The sequence below is a fragment of the Dermacentor variabilis genome, chromosome 8 (assembly GCF_050947875.1).
Source record: "Dermacentor variabilis isolate Ectoservices chromosome 8, ASM5094787v1, whole genome shotgun sequence".
Classification (NCBI taxonomy): domain Eukaryota; kingdom Metazoa; phylum Arthropoda; class Arachnida; order Ixodida; family Ixodidae; genus Dermacentor; species Dermacentor variabilis.
In genome coordinates, this window is record NC_134575.1 from 93457711 (window position 1) to 93477854 (window position 20144).

The window sequence follows — 20144 nt, forward strand, 5'->3', positions numbered from 1 at the left end:
TTAACAGTACTGGCGAAATTGTTTGCTTGCAAAAATGTTATTTCTAAGGCAACCCGTCTCACTGCGCAGACTGCGACATTGCTTGATATTTGTTTGACGAACTTACACCCGCCGCATTGCGTTGCTGGAGTTTTGGTTGTAGAAGTAAGCGACCATTTACCTATCTTTTGTACCATTCCTACTTCCAATGATAGTCGCGAAGCTAATGAAAAAGTGCTGTCACGCCAGATCAACGCTAGGACACTAGAAGTATTCCGGCATCATGTTATTCAAACCGAGTGGAATCACGTGTTCCGGGAAAAGGATACTAACTTGGCATACAACGTATTCATGTCTAAACTCATAAAATGTTATAATGATGCTTTCCAGGTATCTGTAAAGTACGTTAAAGGGCAGAAAATTAGAAAAGACTGGATAACTAATATCTTACTTAAAAAATAAAAAGGAATAGCATGTACCATGAATTTGTAAAGACACGCGACATAAATTTATTTATTGAGTTTAAAAAGTACAGAAACCAGCTAAATGGTGAACTAAGGTGTGATAAGTTCAGATATTAAGAGAATTTATTTTGCAAAATAAGTAATGATCCCAGGAGAAACCGGAACGAGGTTAGAAATCTTTCCGGTCGAATAAAACAAAACCACGTCCCTAGCATTCTACCTAACTCCAGCGGCCTTGGCTACAGAGAGGTTGCAACTGAAATGAACGATTACTTCGTTACTAGTTGTGGTTACGATGAGACATGTGATGACGATGATCCAAGATTATCGATAAATGACCGTGGTTTACCTAACTCCATAGTTTTGCATTCTATTTCATGTAGTGAGGCTGAAAAATTAATAACCAAGATTATAACAACTGTGCGGCAGGACATGATGACATCAAACCTATGCCAATAAAATACGTTGCTGATGTGATATCACCCGCGCTCTCATACATTATTAACTTAACTTTCTCTACTGGAGTTTTTCCTGATCAACTGAAAAGAGCTCGTGTGCGTCCGCTTTTCAAAGGTGGTAATGACAAAGAAATTGCTAATTATCGGCCAGTATCAGTACTTCCGATACTGTCGAAAGTGTTTGAAAGTGGTAATTATATCAGATTACAAATTTTTTTAAGAAGTATAATAACATAAGTGTGGCCCAGTTTGGCTTTCAAGAAGGCAAATCCACCGAGCTTGCATTACTCGATATTAAAAATGAGATACTAAATAATTTCGAGTCAAAGCTTTACACGCTGGGACTGTTTGTAGATTTCCGTAAAGCATTTGATACCGTGTGTCATAGCGTTCTTCTTGAAAAACTTCATAATTACGGCGTCCGTGGTATTGCCAATAGATTACAACAAAATTACTTGACAGACCGTTACCAATATGTAGTTATTAATCAGGAAACATCCTCGCATGCTAAGGTCAACAAAGGTGTCCCACAAGGATCTATGCTCGGTCCACTGTTGTTTATAATTTACGTAAATGACCTGTGTCGCATTCCGGATTCTCCTAAAATAATTATGTATGCCGATGACACTAACATTTTTTTACTGGTGCTTCAATTTCTAACCTTGAAGGAAGTGTAAATACCTATTTAAGTAAGCTGTCTTGCTGGCTTCAAATCAAAAAGATACGGCTAAACGCGAGTAAAACTATATACATATTGTTTGCACCTATCAATAAGCCACGGAATATAAGCTTAAATGTTTCCTTTGAGGGCCAGACGCTTCAGCAAGTTAAGGTTCAAAAATTTCTGGGCGTATGGTTCCAGGAAGAGCTGTCTTGGAATGAACACGTAATTAAATCAGCATTAGAATTGAGCAAGATTGTTGGATGTATGTACAGGTTAAGTCGATTATTACCACTTTGGCTCAAGAAAGCACTATATTATACGCTATTCTATTCCAGGTTTAGTTACTGAGTGTTGATTTGGGGCACAACGACAGCACAGAATTATACCACATTACTCACATTACAAAAAAAGGTACTACAAATATTTGAGGGATATTATGGTCAGCCGCAAAGTCTCAGCGCGCGTCCGCTATTTACAAAACATTTCATATTGCAAGCTAACCAAATCTATTATCTCAGCTTTTTCTGCATATCCAAAATAATAAGCTATACCCCACGTACAGTTGTTCTAGATCTGTTCAATATTGCCTCCGTACACAAAGTATAAGAACATCAAAAATTAGAACTACCTATGGTCGGTAGCATATTCTGCATCAAATACCCAGTCTGCTTAATAAGCTTGGCAACATTTTAGACCTAAATAAACAAAATTCCAAAAATAGGTTTAAACAAATTCTTCTTGAAAATTGCATTGAATATGTTTAATTACTGTTTAAGTGTTGATTACAACCTCCATGTGTATTGACTTTCTTTATCTTACTCAATGTACACTGTGTTTTATTTCTTAGCACACATTGGGGTTTCTTTTTTTTTTTTTTTGCTGCTTGTCACAATATATGCATGTCGATCTGCTTGTTTTATTTGCTCTGTGATATTTGTTTTTTTGTTTTTTTATAACTAGAGACAACTTAAAGTGCTCAATGATTGACTTATGTCTGCTTATGCTTGCTTGGTGAACTGTATCTCGGAGCAAAAGCCTATGTCAGGCTGTATAGCCTTTTGCTTTTGCTTCGATTTCTGTCGATGTACAGAAAGAAATCAATAAATAAATAAAAAAATCAACTTCCTCGACACGACTGCTACATAGAAAGCGGAAAACTGAGAACGACCGTTTACCAGAAGCCTACGGATAGCCAGCAATATTTAGACTACCACCGTCATCACCCTCGACACTGCAAGCAGGAATTTTTGTCGGACAACCGAAACGAATAAGAAGAATCTGAAGCGAAGACAACGATTATATCGACCACCCATATGACCTTAAAACAAAGCTAGCCGAAATAAACAATTCACAAAGTTGCTCTCGAGAGAGTTTATGATGTCGGGTCAAGATTGGAGACGCAGTCGGCATCAGCTAAGGAACAGCCTACACCAGAATCTGACAGACCGCAAGCCTTTAAAACAAAATATTCTAATGCCCTCCCAAATATAAACATCCTACAAAAATACCACCCAACATTATCAAATAATGAGTGTCTGAGAAAAGTGTTCCCTAATGTACCAAAGGTTACCTATCGCCGCAACAGAAACTTTAAAGACATGCGCACAAAGGTCAGCCAATAGTATTCCCTCGTAATAAAAACATGTTGTCACACAAGGTGCAAAACCTGTAGGCAAAGTGATGTTACACTTAAATGTACCTCGACTGGTCATACACAGGAAGTGAAAACTAGCTTTACTTGTATAAGTTAGGATATCATTTAAATGCTTGAATGTTCCTTTTGTAAGAAACAATATATCGGTGAAACGTGACAATCCGGGAACGCCAGATTAAACTGACATCGCTTCGACACAGCTAAAACTAACATCGCGTCGGCACAGCTAAAAAGCTTCTCAAAGCCATCGCCAAGCATTTCAAATAAACAGGTCATAACTTTGATGAACTTTAACTCTGCATCTTTCTCTCAAATTTCTGTTCTGAACGAGCACAAAAATGCAGAGAATCATACCTTGTCCACAAGTTCAAGACGTCGCAACCATTAGGCATAAACGTTTCAAAGGGAGCTTAGAATCTATTCGCTACCCTGGATTTGAAGCTATAGGCAACAACACTTAGTTCGCTTGCCCTTAGTGCTTCTTTCATTTATTGATTTATTTCATTTCAGTAATTTCATTTCATTTTTCTAAAGAGCGCCATTTTCTGCCGCTCCTTTTAGAATCTCTTTCACAGGCACGATAGACCACGACCAGGTCAGCGAACCAGGTCATATAGGGGTGCTTTGCGCACGGCCGTTGACACGTCGGCTTACACACGGACGCATCTCTGACCTTGTGCACAGCACTCCGTTATTTTCAATTCTACACCCTCACCACTAACACACATTCGGTTGTTGCCTCACCCAGTCGCCTTACCCCCTCTCCGCTTTAGAAGAACCCTACATATGTATACTGTGTCGAGCAGGCACGTACCCAGGATTTTTTTTCGGGGGGGGGCCACCACCTCCACCACCACCACCACCACCACCACCATCATCATCATCATCATCATCATAATCATGTTTTTATGTCCACTGCAGGACGAAGACCTCTCCCTGCGATCTCCAATTGCCCCTGTGCTGCGCCAACCGCTTACAACTAGCGCCCGCGAATTTCCTAATTTCATCGCTCCACCTAGTGTTTTGTCGTCCTCGATTGCGTTTTCCTTCTCTTGGTACCCATTCTGTAACCCTAATGGTCCAACGGTTATCTAACCGGCGCATTACATGACCTGCCCAGCTACATTTTTTCCTCTTGATGTCAATTAGAATACCGTCTATACCCGTTCACTCTCTGATCCAAACCACTCTCTTTCTCTCTCTTAACGTTATGCCTAGCAATCTTCGTTCGATCGCTCTTTGCGCGGCCCTTAACTTGCTCTCCAGTCTCTGCCCCTTATGTCAGCACTGGCAAAGTTCACTGATATCACACCGTACTTTTCAATAATAATGGTAAGCTTCCAGTCAGGAGCTGGCAATGTCTGCCGTATGCTATCCAACCTATTTTTATTCTTCTGTGAATTTCCTTCTCATGATCAGGGTTCCCTGTGATTAATTGACCTAGGTAAACGTACTCCTTCAGTCTCTAGTGGCCGACTGGCGATCCTGATCTCTTGTTCCTTTGCCCGGCTATTTATCATTGTCTTCATCTTCTGCATATTAATATTCAACCCCACTCTTACACTCTCTCTGTTGAGGTCTGCAATCATTTCTTGTAACTCGTCTGCATTATCGTTGAATAAAACAGTGTCATCGGCAAACCGAAGGTTGCTGAGATATTTGCCGTCGATCTTTACTCCTAAGCCTTCCCAGTTTAATAGCTTGAATTCTTCTAAGCACGCAGTGAATAGCCTTGGAGAAATTGTGTCTCCCTGCCTGACCCCTTTCTCTATAGGTATCTCCCTGCTTTTCATCGGTCATCGTTGTTCATCGTCTTTTCATCAGTCTTGTTCATCGGTCAGCATAATGCTGACCGATGAACAGCTGCCAAGTCTCAACATTAATCTGGCGGCGCTTTAGGAATGTGTGAGGAGTGGTGGCGTGGGTGGGGAGGGGGGAGGGTATGCCACTTGATTTCGGGGGGGGGGGGCCCGGGCCCCCCCGCCCCCCCTCTCCTTGAGTACGTGCCTGGTGTCGAGGAAAGCATATGTCTCCTTGAAAAAGACAGGTCCACTTCTCGAAACATTTGCTCCCGCTTTTACCTTGTTGTCGTTTTGCTTATCATCTTGAATTTTCATCTGCCGCCTTCCCAGTGCTTTCCCTAGATTCATGTACAGGACAGCTTTCCTATTTTTGCATCCCTGCTTCTAGTCATTCCTGCGTCGTCTTGTCATCCTGGCTGTTATATGGTCGTTGTTCTGCCATAGTGATTGTACTGCCTTGCACTCATTGTCGTCATGTTCACGGCTTGTGCTTGAGAAAACAGGGCTTTGCGCGGAAGAAATGCGATGGTCAAGTGCAAAGGCAAGCATAGACTCGGATTAGCTTCACGTTGTCGTCATGCCTCCGTTGTGACGCTGTCATCGACATAAAGTCTTCGGCATTCTAGTGTCCTCATCTCGGGTAGCTACAGTCATGCACGACTGGACACTACCGGTGCGCAGCGGAATGTGATGCACTTAAGGCGGACGTGAACTGTAACGCTAACATGCCGTCGTTGTAACGCCGTCGTCGTCATTACGTCATCTTCGTGTCTTCATGATTATTCCTTCGTTGCCTTGTCATCGTCATACTTCTACCGTCTTCACTGCCTTGCTATCACTGCGGTGCCATATCGTTGTCCTCACACCGCCATCTGCGAGCCATGGTCGGCCGTACCATTGACCATATACTGTAGTAATGATTTTAGCCTCATTGTTGTCATGCCGTCGTTGTAATTCCAGTTTCGACATTCCATTGTTACAGCATTGGCATCGTGCCTTCATATTGATATCATCGGCATCACGTTGACAAGCGGTCGCCGTCATAACCTGGGAGCGCCATCCAATGACCGCCATTTTGACGTCCACATTTCAATTGTCTTCATTGCAGCGTCGTCAGGCCGCCCCGCTTGTTCAATCTTCGTTATTACTTCGTCATCCTAGTATCAGCTTTTCTCCAGCATCGGCGTCACGCTCTTGCGCTTCCGACGTCGTCATGCCATGCCGTCATGCAGTTGTCATTACGGCCATGGTTGTTTTATCGTTGTTATTTCTTCGTAGTGATTTGACTGTCATCGTACCATTCTCGTCGTGACTTCTCGGTTGTTCGGTGGTCATTATCGCGTCATCATATGATGATCTTGCATCGTGCCATTTGTCGCAGGTGGCAAAATACAATGTTAACGATGATGATAAAGATTACTTATTGGCATCCCCTTTGAAACGGGGTGGTGACATGCTCACCTAGTCAGCTTGATTTATTCAGATATACATGTATTTTCATTGAAGCATTTTTGCACATATGACCTCACTCTTCTTTTTTTTTCAAGCCTTCTCTATCTGTATTGTACCGCTATCTACGCAACTGCTACATGGCGTGCAACCTGGTATAATATTTTTACGTGAAGGAAGATGCTCATCTATATTCACAGGTGGCTTTTATTGGCTGAGCTAATATACATATCTTTCAGTATTTTTACATACGGCTCGTCTACACCTTGATTCCGTTGTGCCTCCATGACTGCTGAGGTTTCGACTGAATCAGACGCTTTCTAGTAATCAATGAAAGCTATATATATATAAGGGTTCGTTATATTCCGCATATTTCTCTATCACCTGAGTGATAGTGTGAATATGGTCTATAGTTGAGTATCCTTTACGGAATCCTGCCTGTCCTTTGGTTAGCAGAGGTCTAAGGTGTTCCTTTTTCTATTTGCGATTACCTTAGTAAGTACTTTGTAGGTAACAGACAGTAAGCTGCTCAGAACGACAGAAAGCTGAGCTAGTTGAACAACACAACTAGTGAGCCAGTGACCAGCCACAACCAGCCACAACCAGTGAGCAACACGAACGCCGACTATCATAGTCTGCGTTCGTGTTGTCCACTTCTCTACTCTTGTGTCCTGTCTGCACGCCTCACTTTTATTTTGCATAATGTAAGCTGCTCGGTCTATAATTGTTCAAGTCTTTGGCGTCCCCTTTATTATGTTAGCGTTCTTCCAAGATTCCGGTACGCTCGAAGTCATGAGGCATTGTGTATACAGCGTGGCCAGTTTTTCTAGAACAATCTGCCCACCATCCTTCAACAGATCTGCTGTAACCTGATCCTCCCCAGCTGCGTTCCCCCTTTCCATAGATCCCCAGGCTTTCTTTACTTCTTCCGGCGTTACCTTCGGGATTTCGAATTCCTCTAGACTTTTCTCTCTTCCATTATCGTCATGGGTGCCACTGGTACTGTATAAATCTTTGTAGAACTCCTCAGCCACTTGAACGATGTCATCCATATTAGTAATGATATTGCCGGCTTTCTCTCTTACCGCATACCTCTGATTCTTGCCTATTCCTAGTTTCTTTCTCACTGCTTTTAGGCTTCCTCCGTTCCGGAGAGTATGTTAAATTCTATCCATATTATATTTCCTTATGTCAGCTGTCTTACGCTTGTTGATTAACATTCCTTAATGATGCCCATAAGATTGTCGTTGATATGCTCAGCAGTGAGGTCTTCTTCCTGAGCTAAGGCCGAATATCTGTTCTGTAGCTTGATGCGGAATTCCTATATTTTGCCTCTTACCGCTAAGTCATTGATCGGCTTCTTACGTACCAGTTTATTCCGTTCCCTTCTCAAGTCTAGGCTAATTCAAGTTCTTAACATCCTATGGTCGCTGCAGCGCACCTTGCCGAGCACGTCCACATAATGTATGATGTCAGGGTTAGCACAGAGTATAAGGTCTATTTCATTTATAGTCTCGCCATTCGGGCTCTTCCACGTCCATTTTCGGCTATCCCGTTTGCAGAAAAAGGTATTCATTATCCGCATGTTATTCTGTTCTGCAAACTCTACTGATAACTGTCCGCTGCTATTCCTAGAGCCTATGCAATATTCCCCCACTGACTTGTCTCCAGCCTGCTTCTTGCCTACCTTGGCATTGAAGTCGCCCATCAGTATAGTGTATTTTGTTTTGACTTTACTCATCGCCGATTCCACGTCTTCATAAAAGCTTTCGACTTCCTTGTCATCATGACTGGATGTAGGGGCGTAGACGTGTACGACCTTCAATTTGTGCCTTTTATTAAGTTTCACAATACCTGCCACCTTCTCGGTAATGCTATAGAATTCCTGTATGTTACCAGCTATATCCTTATTAATCAGGAATCCCACTCCTAGTTCTGGTCTCTCCGCTAAGCCCTGGTAGCATAGGACTAGCCCGATTTTCAGCACTCTATATGGTTCTTTTGTCCTCCTAACTGCACTGAGCCCTATTATTATCCCATTTACTGCCCTCTAGTTCCTCCAATAGCACTGCTAGACTCGCCTCACTAGATAACGTTCTATTGTTAATCGTCGCCAGGTACAGAATACAATGGCGGCCTGTCCAGAACCAGGAATGCTTAGCACCCTCTGCTGTGTCGCATGTCTGACCGCCGTCAAGGTCAGTTGCTTCGCAGGTGCTGGGGACTGAGGGCCGGGGTTTGATTGGTGTATCCATAGAGGAGGTCGTGGCCAAGTAATGCATCAGGGTGGTCAATCCTGCTCTGGTGAGGGAGTGCGTTACCGGTTCGGGTCACCGTGATCAGGCCGCACTCCAGGCCTGGTTATGCAATTTTATCAACACGCAGATTTTTTTAATGCGGTGGAAAATTGCGGGGCAGCGGCATTCGAACCATGGTCTTCTGGAATGCGAGGCGGACGCTCTACCTCTACGCCACCGCTGTACGCAATTAAAGGTATTATTATTGTTTTATTAAAGGAACAAGATGTATTTGTAAAAAAGCCAAGCAGGTGCCTTTCTGCTTGTGCGGAGAGGGGCCATCACTTCAGGGATCCTGCAGCTTTTGCTGTCTCGCGTGCCCGCCGCACCACTTACTGCACGTCGCGAGGGGCCGACCTAGTCAGCACGGCCTCCCACGGCTCGTGTGTGGAGTTGGGTATTTGCGGGGATGCTTTTATGTTGGGGCACGCACATCTGGTATCATATAGGGAGGCATAGTCGTTAGACAGGGGATATTTGCACGAGTGAAGTACAGGGTGCATTGTGTGTAGTCTGATTAAATCGGGGTATTTGTTGATTTGTAACTGTCGCCATCCTACTGCGTCTTCATGTGAGAGGGTATTGTGTGGAGGGGGGCATTGTCCTCCGTTGAATAAGTGGTGTTGCAGTATGGCCCTGTATTGCAAAATTGCGTGCTTCACGCATATGGCCGCATCTCTCTCTTGTGGTGCCAAGGAGGCATGAGCTCGGGCTACAGCGTGCGCACGTTGATTTCCACGGAGGAACTCGTGTCCAGGAGTTCATACTATTTCAACGTTAGGGAACTGGGAAGCTTGTTTGAGGAGTCGGTGGGCGATGAAAGATATTCGGCTTCTCACGTAGATATGGCAAGCTGCCTGGGAATCAGTAATAGCTGAGACTTGTCGAGTTTTGCCGAACTAGGAATGGGTGCCATTGTGAGCAGGTGGCCCACATGGTCATTGACCAGCACGTCACGATCACCTAAACGGTCAGAAAGCACCTTGGTGGCCACATCATAGTTTTCCTCGGCGGGGCGGACACCCTGAATTGCCATCTTACCTATCCCGGACAGGTACGTCAGTAGATAGCCAAATTTGTCTATCTTGGATAGTGAGTCATTGCCATGAATGCTTGCCTGGTTCAGGTTCCAAAAGCCTTTCCAGTGGCCCCGCACCCCAAAAACGATAGGGATGTGCAGGTTTGGCAGGGCAACACCAGAGAACGATGCAGCGAGCGAAACTCCGGGCGAGGCGGAAGGGGCATCTGGGTACAGTGGCGAGGCAAGTTGCACTGTAGGTCTCGCTGTGGATTCGACCGAGACAGGAATGATTGATGGACGGTGCTCAGTGGCGAGGTGCAAGCTTGTCATGGTAAAGCACACCTTTTGTTCGTACTCAAAAAGCTGTGTTCAGGCCCACTTCCAGCTCTTCATGCGTGAGCGTATCTCTTATTGCGCGATCGGACTCGTTGAACCCCGCATGCTTCGTGAAGACGAGGTTCAGGTGCTGGTGCAGCACCCGCAGAGGGGTGGCCTCTGTGATGTGTGTAGTGCGCGACACGGTGCGGTGGTTGCAGAGGACAAGAAGCAGGCGACAAGTAGTGTGCGCGCCGAGGCAGATTCCATGCTGGATGGAAAACGACAACGTCGAAGAGCGTCCGGCACTAGAACACGCGGCGGAAGAAAAGAAATTAATAGAAGAAAAGCAAATCCAATCAGAAGAAACCATGGAGCTTCAAGTAACCAATGAGCAAACTACGAATCGGCCAGAGCGGCAGAAAAGCGAGGCGTGCTGGCAGAAGAGGAGGGAGAGTTCCAGGAAGCGACGCCAGGGGAAGCTTGGCCACTGGATCAGAAGTTGAAGACAGGCCGTCGGGTTGCAGACCTGAGCCATCAGGACTTTACCCGACCGGGACCTACGGCCAAGCCATTCCTGTGCGTCGCCACTCTATCCGATCGTGAACTGCTGCCAGAGGAGGCGAGCTTCTGCGCCCGTGGGCAGAACGAGAGCAGTCCGGCTACGGGCCCGAGTTCTACACCTAGCTGTCTGGCCAGGACACCGCCGGCATCTGCTCGTGCCCTCAAGCCGCCTGCCTTCCCGCTCCAAGCCAGAGCTGCTGCGCTCTGGTCGTCTGGTCAATGGTCCAACAGCCCGAGACCGACAACACTTCTCTCGTCATCCTTTCTCCGCTTCTCCACGTCGAGACTACTATGCACCCTCACAGTCGTGGTCAGCCCGGACTCGCGTACTGGTAATGCCATCCTAGCGCTAAGCTCGTTTCTAGCCATGATGTCTCTTTGGGTGTTTATTGCATGGTTTTTTATTCTCTTTCTAGTCTTTTTAAGTTTGCGTCTGTGTTTTTTGAAACAAAAAGCTTTGTCCTCATTTGGTTTCTTTGAGGCTCCAGCTCAGAGAACCGTCTTAACCTTTAAAGAAAAGAGCCTGCATCACAGCCTCATCTGTCAGGAGGGCGTCGATCGTAGATAACCCCCAGGACGAAGCCGCACATCGCGCGAAGCTGCTCTGTTACCGGAACTCGACAACCAGACTACAAGGTGGGTCTCAGCGCCACTTCAGTTGCAGCAAATAACAACGGGGATTAAACCCGGATGTCTGGCTCGTTCATCACCATGGCAACAATTGAGCCAGCAGCGTCCGTGGCCACTGCATGTGAAATCTGCATGTAATTCGAGACGGCTGTTTTTTAACGAGACTTAACTAGAGGGAAAACACAAACACTTTTCAAATTCATGGAAAGATGGACTATTTGAGACATATATTAAACCTAGATATATTAAATATAGATGCAAGTGCTGGCGCAAATATATTCCTGTGAGCTTTAGAAATGCCCGATGAAATTCCAGCTGAAACACAAGACAATGAGGGTTTCACAAGTCGATTGCATTCGAGGAAGAGCTTCTAATCGAATGCTGTACTAGGCATCGTAAATAAAGCCAGCTGCTGACATCTACTGTCGTTGATAGCATAAGTTTTATATATGGAAGAAAAATTTGTAGCAATGCAGCTACCAACCGCTGACACTTCTACCCCATTTCCCTCAAGCAGGCGAAAAGACTCCGCGTTTACTGGAGCGATTACAGCTATCATTCCAAATATCAGCCAGTCGTGCAGAAGTGTTCTTTTCCAGGAACATTATACGCGAATCATGATCTCGCTTTGAAATAATAATAATAATGTAATGTATCGTTATTACTTTTGTTATATTTTACGAGTTCTTTTCGAGCTCCTTGCCTCTTTCTCGCACTTGGATGTAAAGTTATTATTATTATTATTATTATTATTATTATTATTATTATTATTATTATTATTATTATTATTATTATTATTATTATTATTATATGACCACAATTTTCATTGTGTTCTAAAGAGCCCGCGCTTTTCTTCCAGAAGAATTCCTTCTTGCGAGGTAAATAGACGCAAAAAAGTAAAGGTATGAGATTTCGCTTTTGCGCAAGCACTTATAAAAATACCTATAGCATCGCTGGCGGTTAGTTTGGTCAATTTACTAACAATAATTTCAGTCGAAATCTATTTGAGACTTTCGAGTGCCTGTATTGTGTCAATAGGCACTGCTGTTGTTTTGCCGCGTCAGTCACATTGAAGCGATGCCGATCGGCCAATGGTTGGTTTGAGCTGTCGCATAGATTGCTAGGTATTTCCTTAAATGTTGGAATTCAATCGACCACATGTGAAGCTCTTTTGAAACTAATATGCCCGTGAGTGCTTGAATTGTAGAAGCTAATGCAAAGGCTGTTTTCTGCTACTTTTGATATTTGAGTGTATGTACAATGTGTCATGCTTGTCGCTTCTGTCACGTAATGACGACGGCAGACCACCAGATGTTTCTTCCGCTCTGTTTAATGGGCCGTCGAAAAAATGAATGAGTGGCTATTTATATCCAGATGGACGGCCTTGGAGCAAATTCATAGCACTTATTGTGGCCTGCTTCTTTAGTATTATTTTTTTTCAGGTAACGCCCACGTAAGGTATTCAAACGCAGATATTCCACCACAAAATGCAAACCCTTCCTTCTCACAAAATGGGTTATTTCCCACGTGTTTCTGTAGGGGATTGAGACACTTGTACACTTTTGCTATTCTGCATGGAGAAATATATTAGTCACGATAGGGATCTGCGACCTACTGGAAACAAGCGATAAAAAAACAACAAGAAAGTAGCGAGGACACAGCACTGTGCCATTGTTGCATTCTGGGCTTCTAGTTCCTTGTTTTGCGTAGTGCGCTGGCCGTAATCATGACGGAACTGTTCCAACTCCCCCAAGTTACCGCTATGGGACAAGCATATGAACACACACACACACACAAAAAAGCAATCCAAATGAAGGCCTACACAGGAAGTCCAAAAGAAGTGAAATAGAAACTTGTCGCTTAGAAATGGGAGCATACTCACCTAACAAGTAATCCGTTGAGCTAGTGTTAACCGCTAAAAGGCCAGTTTTGTTCCAAACATACACAGCCTCTGAACCGTTCTTCATGTTCTTCCATTCATCTATGAGATTTAGTCCATCGGTTCTAGCACCCGTTTGGTTATGCTCATCGCAATATGTAGCATTTAAAAATTCTTTTCTTCCGCCCCCCATGATGACCTATAAGAAATAAGTAAGCTTGATTAGCTGAGGAGTAATTATTAAAAAAAATCGGTGTACATTTTGGTCTACATAATTCCGTCAGGGTATTAAGGCATGCGGTAGGGGAGTATAAAAGTACGAATTATTCTGCGCGTAAATAATTCGGAATCGTTACACCCATCTCAAATATTATCTGCATTCACTCCGTCGTCCTGATTAGCTTCGCCAGAAGCAGAGCGCAACAAAGTGCACGAAAAGCCTAAATACGTGAAGGGCTGACGCAAAAATGCGGGTCACTTCAAGTTTTGTCTTTCCTTTTCAAGCGCACTGACGCAGACGGGAAAGTAGACCAGGAGAAAAAAAACAAGAAACAACACATATTTTATTTACACACTTACTTGCTTGCTTGTTTATTTATTTAGTATACCCGGAAATTTCAGCACGAGACATAGCAAGAAGCGTGGGCATATGAACATTTATGGATAATAAACAGTTGAAGATAACAAAGAAATGGTAAGAATAACTAGGAACGAATGAAACCTAGTGTGGCTATCCATGGTGTAGCCTGCTGCCTCCGTAGACCAACTATAGACCGAAAAAAAAAATGATCCGTTATTTAACTGACATATTACGGTTAAAACGCCTGCAACGAAACAGGGAGTTTTAAGGTTAAAAAAAATGAAACGCAATACACTTAAAAGCAACTAACTGCTTTAGCGAGCGTTACATAGGCGTTTGCTCCATTATCGTGTAAAGCGGAAGAAAATCTGTTCCGGAAGTTCGCCATGTATAATTTGAAATCAAATGTATGGCCGTTTATAGACGGCGTGCATGGAATGTGCGGAATATCTGCAAATATCTGCAGGTCAGGTAATATTGTGCAACAAGAGTAAGTGTATATAGAGCTGAAGACGTCGGAGTAATCCACATGCAAGAATGTCGAGCGTATCCAGCAAACAATCCCCACAATAATGAAATTGAACGCAAGTTGCACATGTAGCACTGCAAGACTAAGCGTGAAAAACGCCTAAAAATAAGGTTTATATTTTTACTTCAGAAAATTTATTTGAACGGAAACTGCAGAATTCCTTCATTAAAATTTTCTGATGCTCACGCCCGCTGCTACCACATTTATAACGCGGATTGTACCTCGAGTCATCTGCTAGCCATCACTCTCTAAACTTTTGGATGCGGCGTGGATGTCTTCTAAACTCTTTGTTTCGTGGTTCTAGCGGGGTCGCAGTGTCTTGTCTAACACTTTTTTTGGCAATGAACTGAAGTCCTAAGCCTTTGCCTGTGGTGTTAAGAACGTAGAGGCGCTGTTAAGAACGGCCCAGCTGAGGCAAGCTTTGCCAGCCAGTTGCGACAGCAGCGTCGACTTTCTTCGAACGCCACCGTTACGCTCTAGCCTCATCGCCGTTGTGACTGAATGCGATCAGCGGACGAACTGTTACTGAGCCCGCCACCGCCACCCTGGACAGCCGCGAGCGCCGAAGTGCTCGCGGGAACGTAGTTCGAGGCTCCTTGCCACGCTCCGTCCAAGACGCAAGACAATGGGCACCCGGCGGCGCTGCGGGGGTCAGCTCGGGGAATAAAAGGCACCTTTCCTGGCACAAGCCCCGAGTTCTACGAAGTCCGTCTGACGTCGGCTCCGGACCGTGAACCTCGCGCAAAGAAGTGTGTGTGTAAGTGTGTGTGCGTAAGCCGCCCCGCAGAGAGGCGACTTGTTTACGATGACTGGACGAACGTTTCCGTCACCTTGGAATCGAGGGGCGACCGAGTGTTTATAAACCGCTGTTGTGCGGCTGCTCAGTGCACGCTCTCAAGCAGTCATGTTAGACTGAGCTACTTTCTCTCGCAGTCATGCTTGACTGATGTAGATACTGTAAATAAACCCATATTCCTCGTTCTCGATGAGAAGCAGTCCTTCCCTTCAACAACGTCCTCAGCGTGGATAAGTTGGACGACGGCATGGGCCAGCTCCATTCTAATTCATGCCGGACTCCAATCTTGACCACGGGTTACGAGCGATGGGGTTGAGCCCCCAATCCTAACAGTGGGTACCTGTGTACTGCACTCTATGCATGGTCATTCTCAACGGTTCGCTGGCCAATTATGTTCAATTTTTGTTGTTGGCAGCAAACCGCCAGCATAACATGTGTTTCTTTCGCGACAGGGTGGAATCATTCCTCTTTATATTCTATGCCTAACCTAACTCTTTCAGCACATTATGGTAAGCGCTGGAGGCGTTGGGTTTCAACAGAATATGAGGACCTATAGACCACCTTTGACAAGAGTCAGATGATATATAGGGGCATTTTAACAAATGTTAACATGCCCTAAAAAAATTGCCGCCCCTTCCAGTCCGCGAAGATGGCCGAACATCGAAGCTCGGTTAGTTACGCCGACTATTACACCATACAAGTGAAACTTCGCAAGCAGTTTATATTGTAAATATTTTGTTGCACCGCCTTTTCACCTCATTTTCGCTTTTGCGGTAGGCAGCTTCTTGCTCGGGAGTACGCAATACTCGTGACCATGTCATAGTTGTAGCTGGAATGGAGTGCGCGGAACCACTAATCCAAAGCTTCGTATATTGGGCGCAATGGCCACCACCGGAGATGCGGGCGCTGTAATCGTTTTGACGATTGGTTGGACTGGTTTCACGATTGACGTGGCTGCTGGCAGTTCTTGCGACAGCAAGAAGTGCCGGAAGCCACGCGCTCTCAGTACCGTGTTTCAATCGCTGGGCACTGTGCGTTGGCAGCAAACCGCCAGCATAACATGTGTTTCTTTCGCGACAGGGTGGAATCATTCGTCTTTATATTCTATGCCGATCTGGCTCGATCGCCTAAAATGCACCGTGTGAAAACCGTATCAGATTTGCGTATGAGGTACCATTCTGAAAGGGGGAGAGGCGTCACTACAACCCCTTTCCCCCTTTTTAGCTCTTCTTTACCTCTCGCGCTATGTCCCGCAGGCCGTTTTTATCGCAGTCCGAAAACGACGGCACAGAGCACGCATAAGCAGCGTCGCTGTAATAAACATCTACCTGCATCGTGTACAGAATACTGTGGCTGAATTTTCTCGAGCATAGCACTGCTACGCACTGCGGTTAAGCAACAATTTTTTTTATACAGGCAGATCCAACGCATACGCAGAAACTATGTGAAGCGAACTATTAGTCATAGTCTACGCGATAAATTTTTACACAACATAAGGCCACGCAAGCAAATGTGTTCTATTTAATTCTATGTAGCGTGTGTCCTCATACAATCTTTATGTTTATCGACCATAAATGTCAAAAGTGCAACCTCATTCCGTATTTATTCTGATGTTTCACAACGCTCACAAGATATGTGAAATGTATGCAGAAACTCAGGCGGATGCACAATGTGAGACGACTACTCAACGATGTCATGAGGACGAAGGCGACGTGTCCTGCTTGTCGAGGGAGCAGTGGCGATATCAGCTGTGTTTCTACATGGGGACAACACCCCGCTGATAAGACACTGAGCTGTCACACAACACCATACCACAAACTGCCCGCTAGACTCTCATCATATTTGAAAAGAGCGGTGTTCACGCATGTTCTACAACTTCGTACAAATACCTTTCCCAGCCATTTTTTCCTCCACCTCGTGCATCCCACACTATACCCGGACACCCGCGCGAGATTTGGAGCCTCGCCGACGGCGTTTCACAATACGGTGCACTGTCCCCCCCATCCCCTGTTCTCTTCCCATCCAATGATACCCAACCTTCCCATGGGGCAGCGAGACATGACCCTTCGCGGAAGGACTCGGGAGCCCCGGCGGGCGATCAACTACAGAGCCAAGGCCATCGCAGAAAACATCACAGGGACTCTGGACTAATGGTGCTTGCATACACACGCTCCCCCGTACACAAATATGTTTTCAGGATCATATAGGTCAACCATGTCTCCGGTATTGCAGTGCCGCATGCGTGGTGGGAGGTGCTTTGTGGTATAAACTTAATTGGCAGTGTTGTCCGAAGTGCGAATCATTCACAGCGACAGCAAGGACTTTTGTAGAGCTCCAGCTTCTGGGAACACCTCGAAAGGCATTCTACTGATGTAACTCCAACCCCGACGAGATACCTACAGCTGCGGAACGAGCGTAACTTGACATTAACAGCACTCGCAGCGGTAGAGGCATTATACGCGTACGAACTTCGGCCGTGCTTTTCGCATTGTTCTTTTCAGGATCATTTACATTTCAAGAACTCAGGTTCCCAGCGTTAACTGTAATAAGTCCTCGTCGAAGCCAAGAAATCTGTTGTTTTGTGGGGTGCCAAAGCCGTTAGAGTAATGCACCAGGTACGAAAGGCTTTTGCCGGCACGGAGATCGGTGAAGCAGCGGCTTGAACTCTGTACGCAGCTGGTTCATTGAAGAACCTCAACTACAACCTCGCTCTTTTCGTTGAACTTGTTCTGGAGACAAAGGGGCGCCCTGTGGCGTTACCTACAATATATTTTTGTCCCACTCGCTTGCAGTTGTATTGTTCAAGAGACCGGGCATAATGCGCACGAAGCCGATAAAAGTAAATTCAAATACTAACGGTTCTTATTTGGAAAGATTGGTTGCGCTTTGTAGACGATCACATATAAGAAGACAGGACAGGCGCAATCCTGCCTTGCGCCTGTCCTTTCTTCTTACATGTGATCGTCTACAAAGCGCAACCAATCTTTCCAAATACAATAAACCAACTTGTCCAACAACGCATTCTGCTAACGGTTGTTAAGTGGAGCTTGTCAGCGTACCACTGCTACATTGCTAGAACTTTCAACAGGTGGTATTAATTTAATAACAATCTGGAACACACACGTACACACATAACTACACTCAAAAGTAAGTTCTGGGATGAATTTCTGGCTTGTCGCTGCTTTGAATAGTTAGAGGAACTGATGTCCCGGTGATTTATAAACCGCAATCGCCACCTCTTCGACTTGATAGACGTGGCCTGCGGTAAACATGATCCTGATTTTGAGGTTCGCACCACGATAGAACGCATCGAAGTCTCCGAGTTCAATTAATCCTGTCGTTGCGATAACGGACACGCTTTTTTTTGCCATAGCGAGCACCGAACTAACCTCACGCGGCGACCTTCAACTTGCCGACGGAGCGAACCTCACCTTCGCTCACAGGTGGCCTTCAAGATTGCGCGCCACCCGGTATCCGAGAGAACGTCCAAACAAACGCTAAAACAGCTGTGTGATGGCGTCTTTTAGCAGCCGACGGTAGAGCCACCAGGCGTTGATCAGGGTGCCTAAACGGGCAGAAGGAACGGTGCCCTAGACGCTACATGGCGTCTCACAATGCTGGCGTTTTGAATAGCGCCAGCAGTGGCATTGCAGGCGTTGCACCCCGATGGTGCGCGGGATCAGACCGGCGCAAACCAACAAAATGCAACAATAAATTCAATAACGTTAGTGTGACGTCTACCACTCATTCTGTTCATACCGTTACATACACATACATTTCTCGGCTCGTGCTTATAGTGCGCATGCGCACTACACTTATGAAAGCAGCGGAAGATAGAACCCTGGCGTACCTCCGCCACCGAGGCAATTGAGTGTACCATCAGGAGTGCGTCCGCATTGCTTCGGTGTTTTTCCAGCCAAACCCATTTCGCCATCTATGGAGACCCTCGCGCGCTTCCCGCGCATGCGCCTTCGATGGGGAACGCACGAGAGCGGAGTTGCCTACGGCGTGATTATGCCTCAAGCATCTGTATCAATTTATATCACAATAAAGCGTCTGCAGCTTCACCGTGTGCTGTACTTTCAACTTGTCTCTAAGGAAGAAACACATCATTCGGAATCACGAACGAAGGCGTTCCTTTTAAACGAATTTCCACAGTTCATTGGACTGACATCATCTGCAATTTCCGAGAATCATAGTTTGATATAAAAAAGCTGAACTCGTAAAACACGTTAACTATGATGCTGACATAGCAATTATTTCGGCACTGCAAATAAATTTTCCCTTAGTAGGCGTGGCCGCAAGGCTGCTGCGAAATGTCTGTGTGTACGCATATGATATATGCTTATGCATGCAGAATATGCGGGTGACGTTTCTACACTATTCGATCACTTAAGTTGCTCATACCAGGTCTTACATGCTTGTCTAAATTATTCCTACGCATTTTTAGAATGGTAGTCCACATAAAAACTTCATTAAACGGGTGACGTTGCTGAACTATTCAATCACTAAAATTGCTCATACCAGGTCCTAGATTCTTGACTAAATTATTTCTCAGCATTTTGAGAATGGCAACCCACATAAAAACTTCGTGATACATAACCCCCTCAGAGCTCATGTTTTTTTGTCTTTATTTTCTCACACCTAAATAATAACTGTGCAAAACAATATCAGTACTGAAACCTGTAAATGATGGGATTTTACTGGCGCTGCTCTTCACGGGCATTGCAGTGGCACCTGTACGATGCCATTCCAGGCTCTACGTGACGTCTTACAACTTTTAAGGGTGCCATAAATTTTCATGCAGCAGGAAATGTCGCGTCCGCCTTAGTCGGACCCGAGTATAGTTAAACACTGTCTGAGAAACGGGTGGATGTCTGATTTCGCCTTTATTCATTACTTCTCTCCACCTTGCGGGTTTCCGCAGAACTACTGCGTTAAACAATCGCCTTTGCTTCGTGTTGTCGACAAATTCGACTTCGCCCTGTCATCTGCTAGCCGCCTGGTTAGCTCAGATGGTAGAGCGGCGGCCCTGGAAAGGCGGTGGTCCCGGGTTCGAGTCC

At 45.2% G+C, this 20144-nt stretch overlaps 1 protein-coding gene across 3 annotated transcripts in view; it reads right to left on the minus strand.

Annotated features, from left to right (window-relative positions):
- Window positions 1-20144, minus strand: part of LOC142590414 (alkaline phosphatase, tissue-nonspecific isozyme-like) — a 64639-nt gene that overhangs the window by 33323 nt on the left and 11172 nt on the right. For all 3 annotated transcript variants that reach the window (XM_075702508.1, XM_075702507.1, XM_075702505.1), the window contains exon 4: window positions 13180-13375. In XM_075702508.1, coding sequence (XP_075558623.1) covers window positions 13180-13375 — 196 coding nt within the window. The remainder of the gene's footprint in view (window positions 1-13179; window positions 13376-20144) is intronic.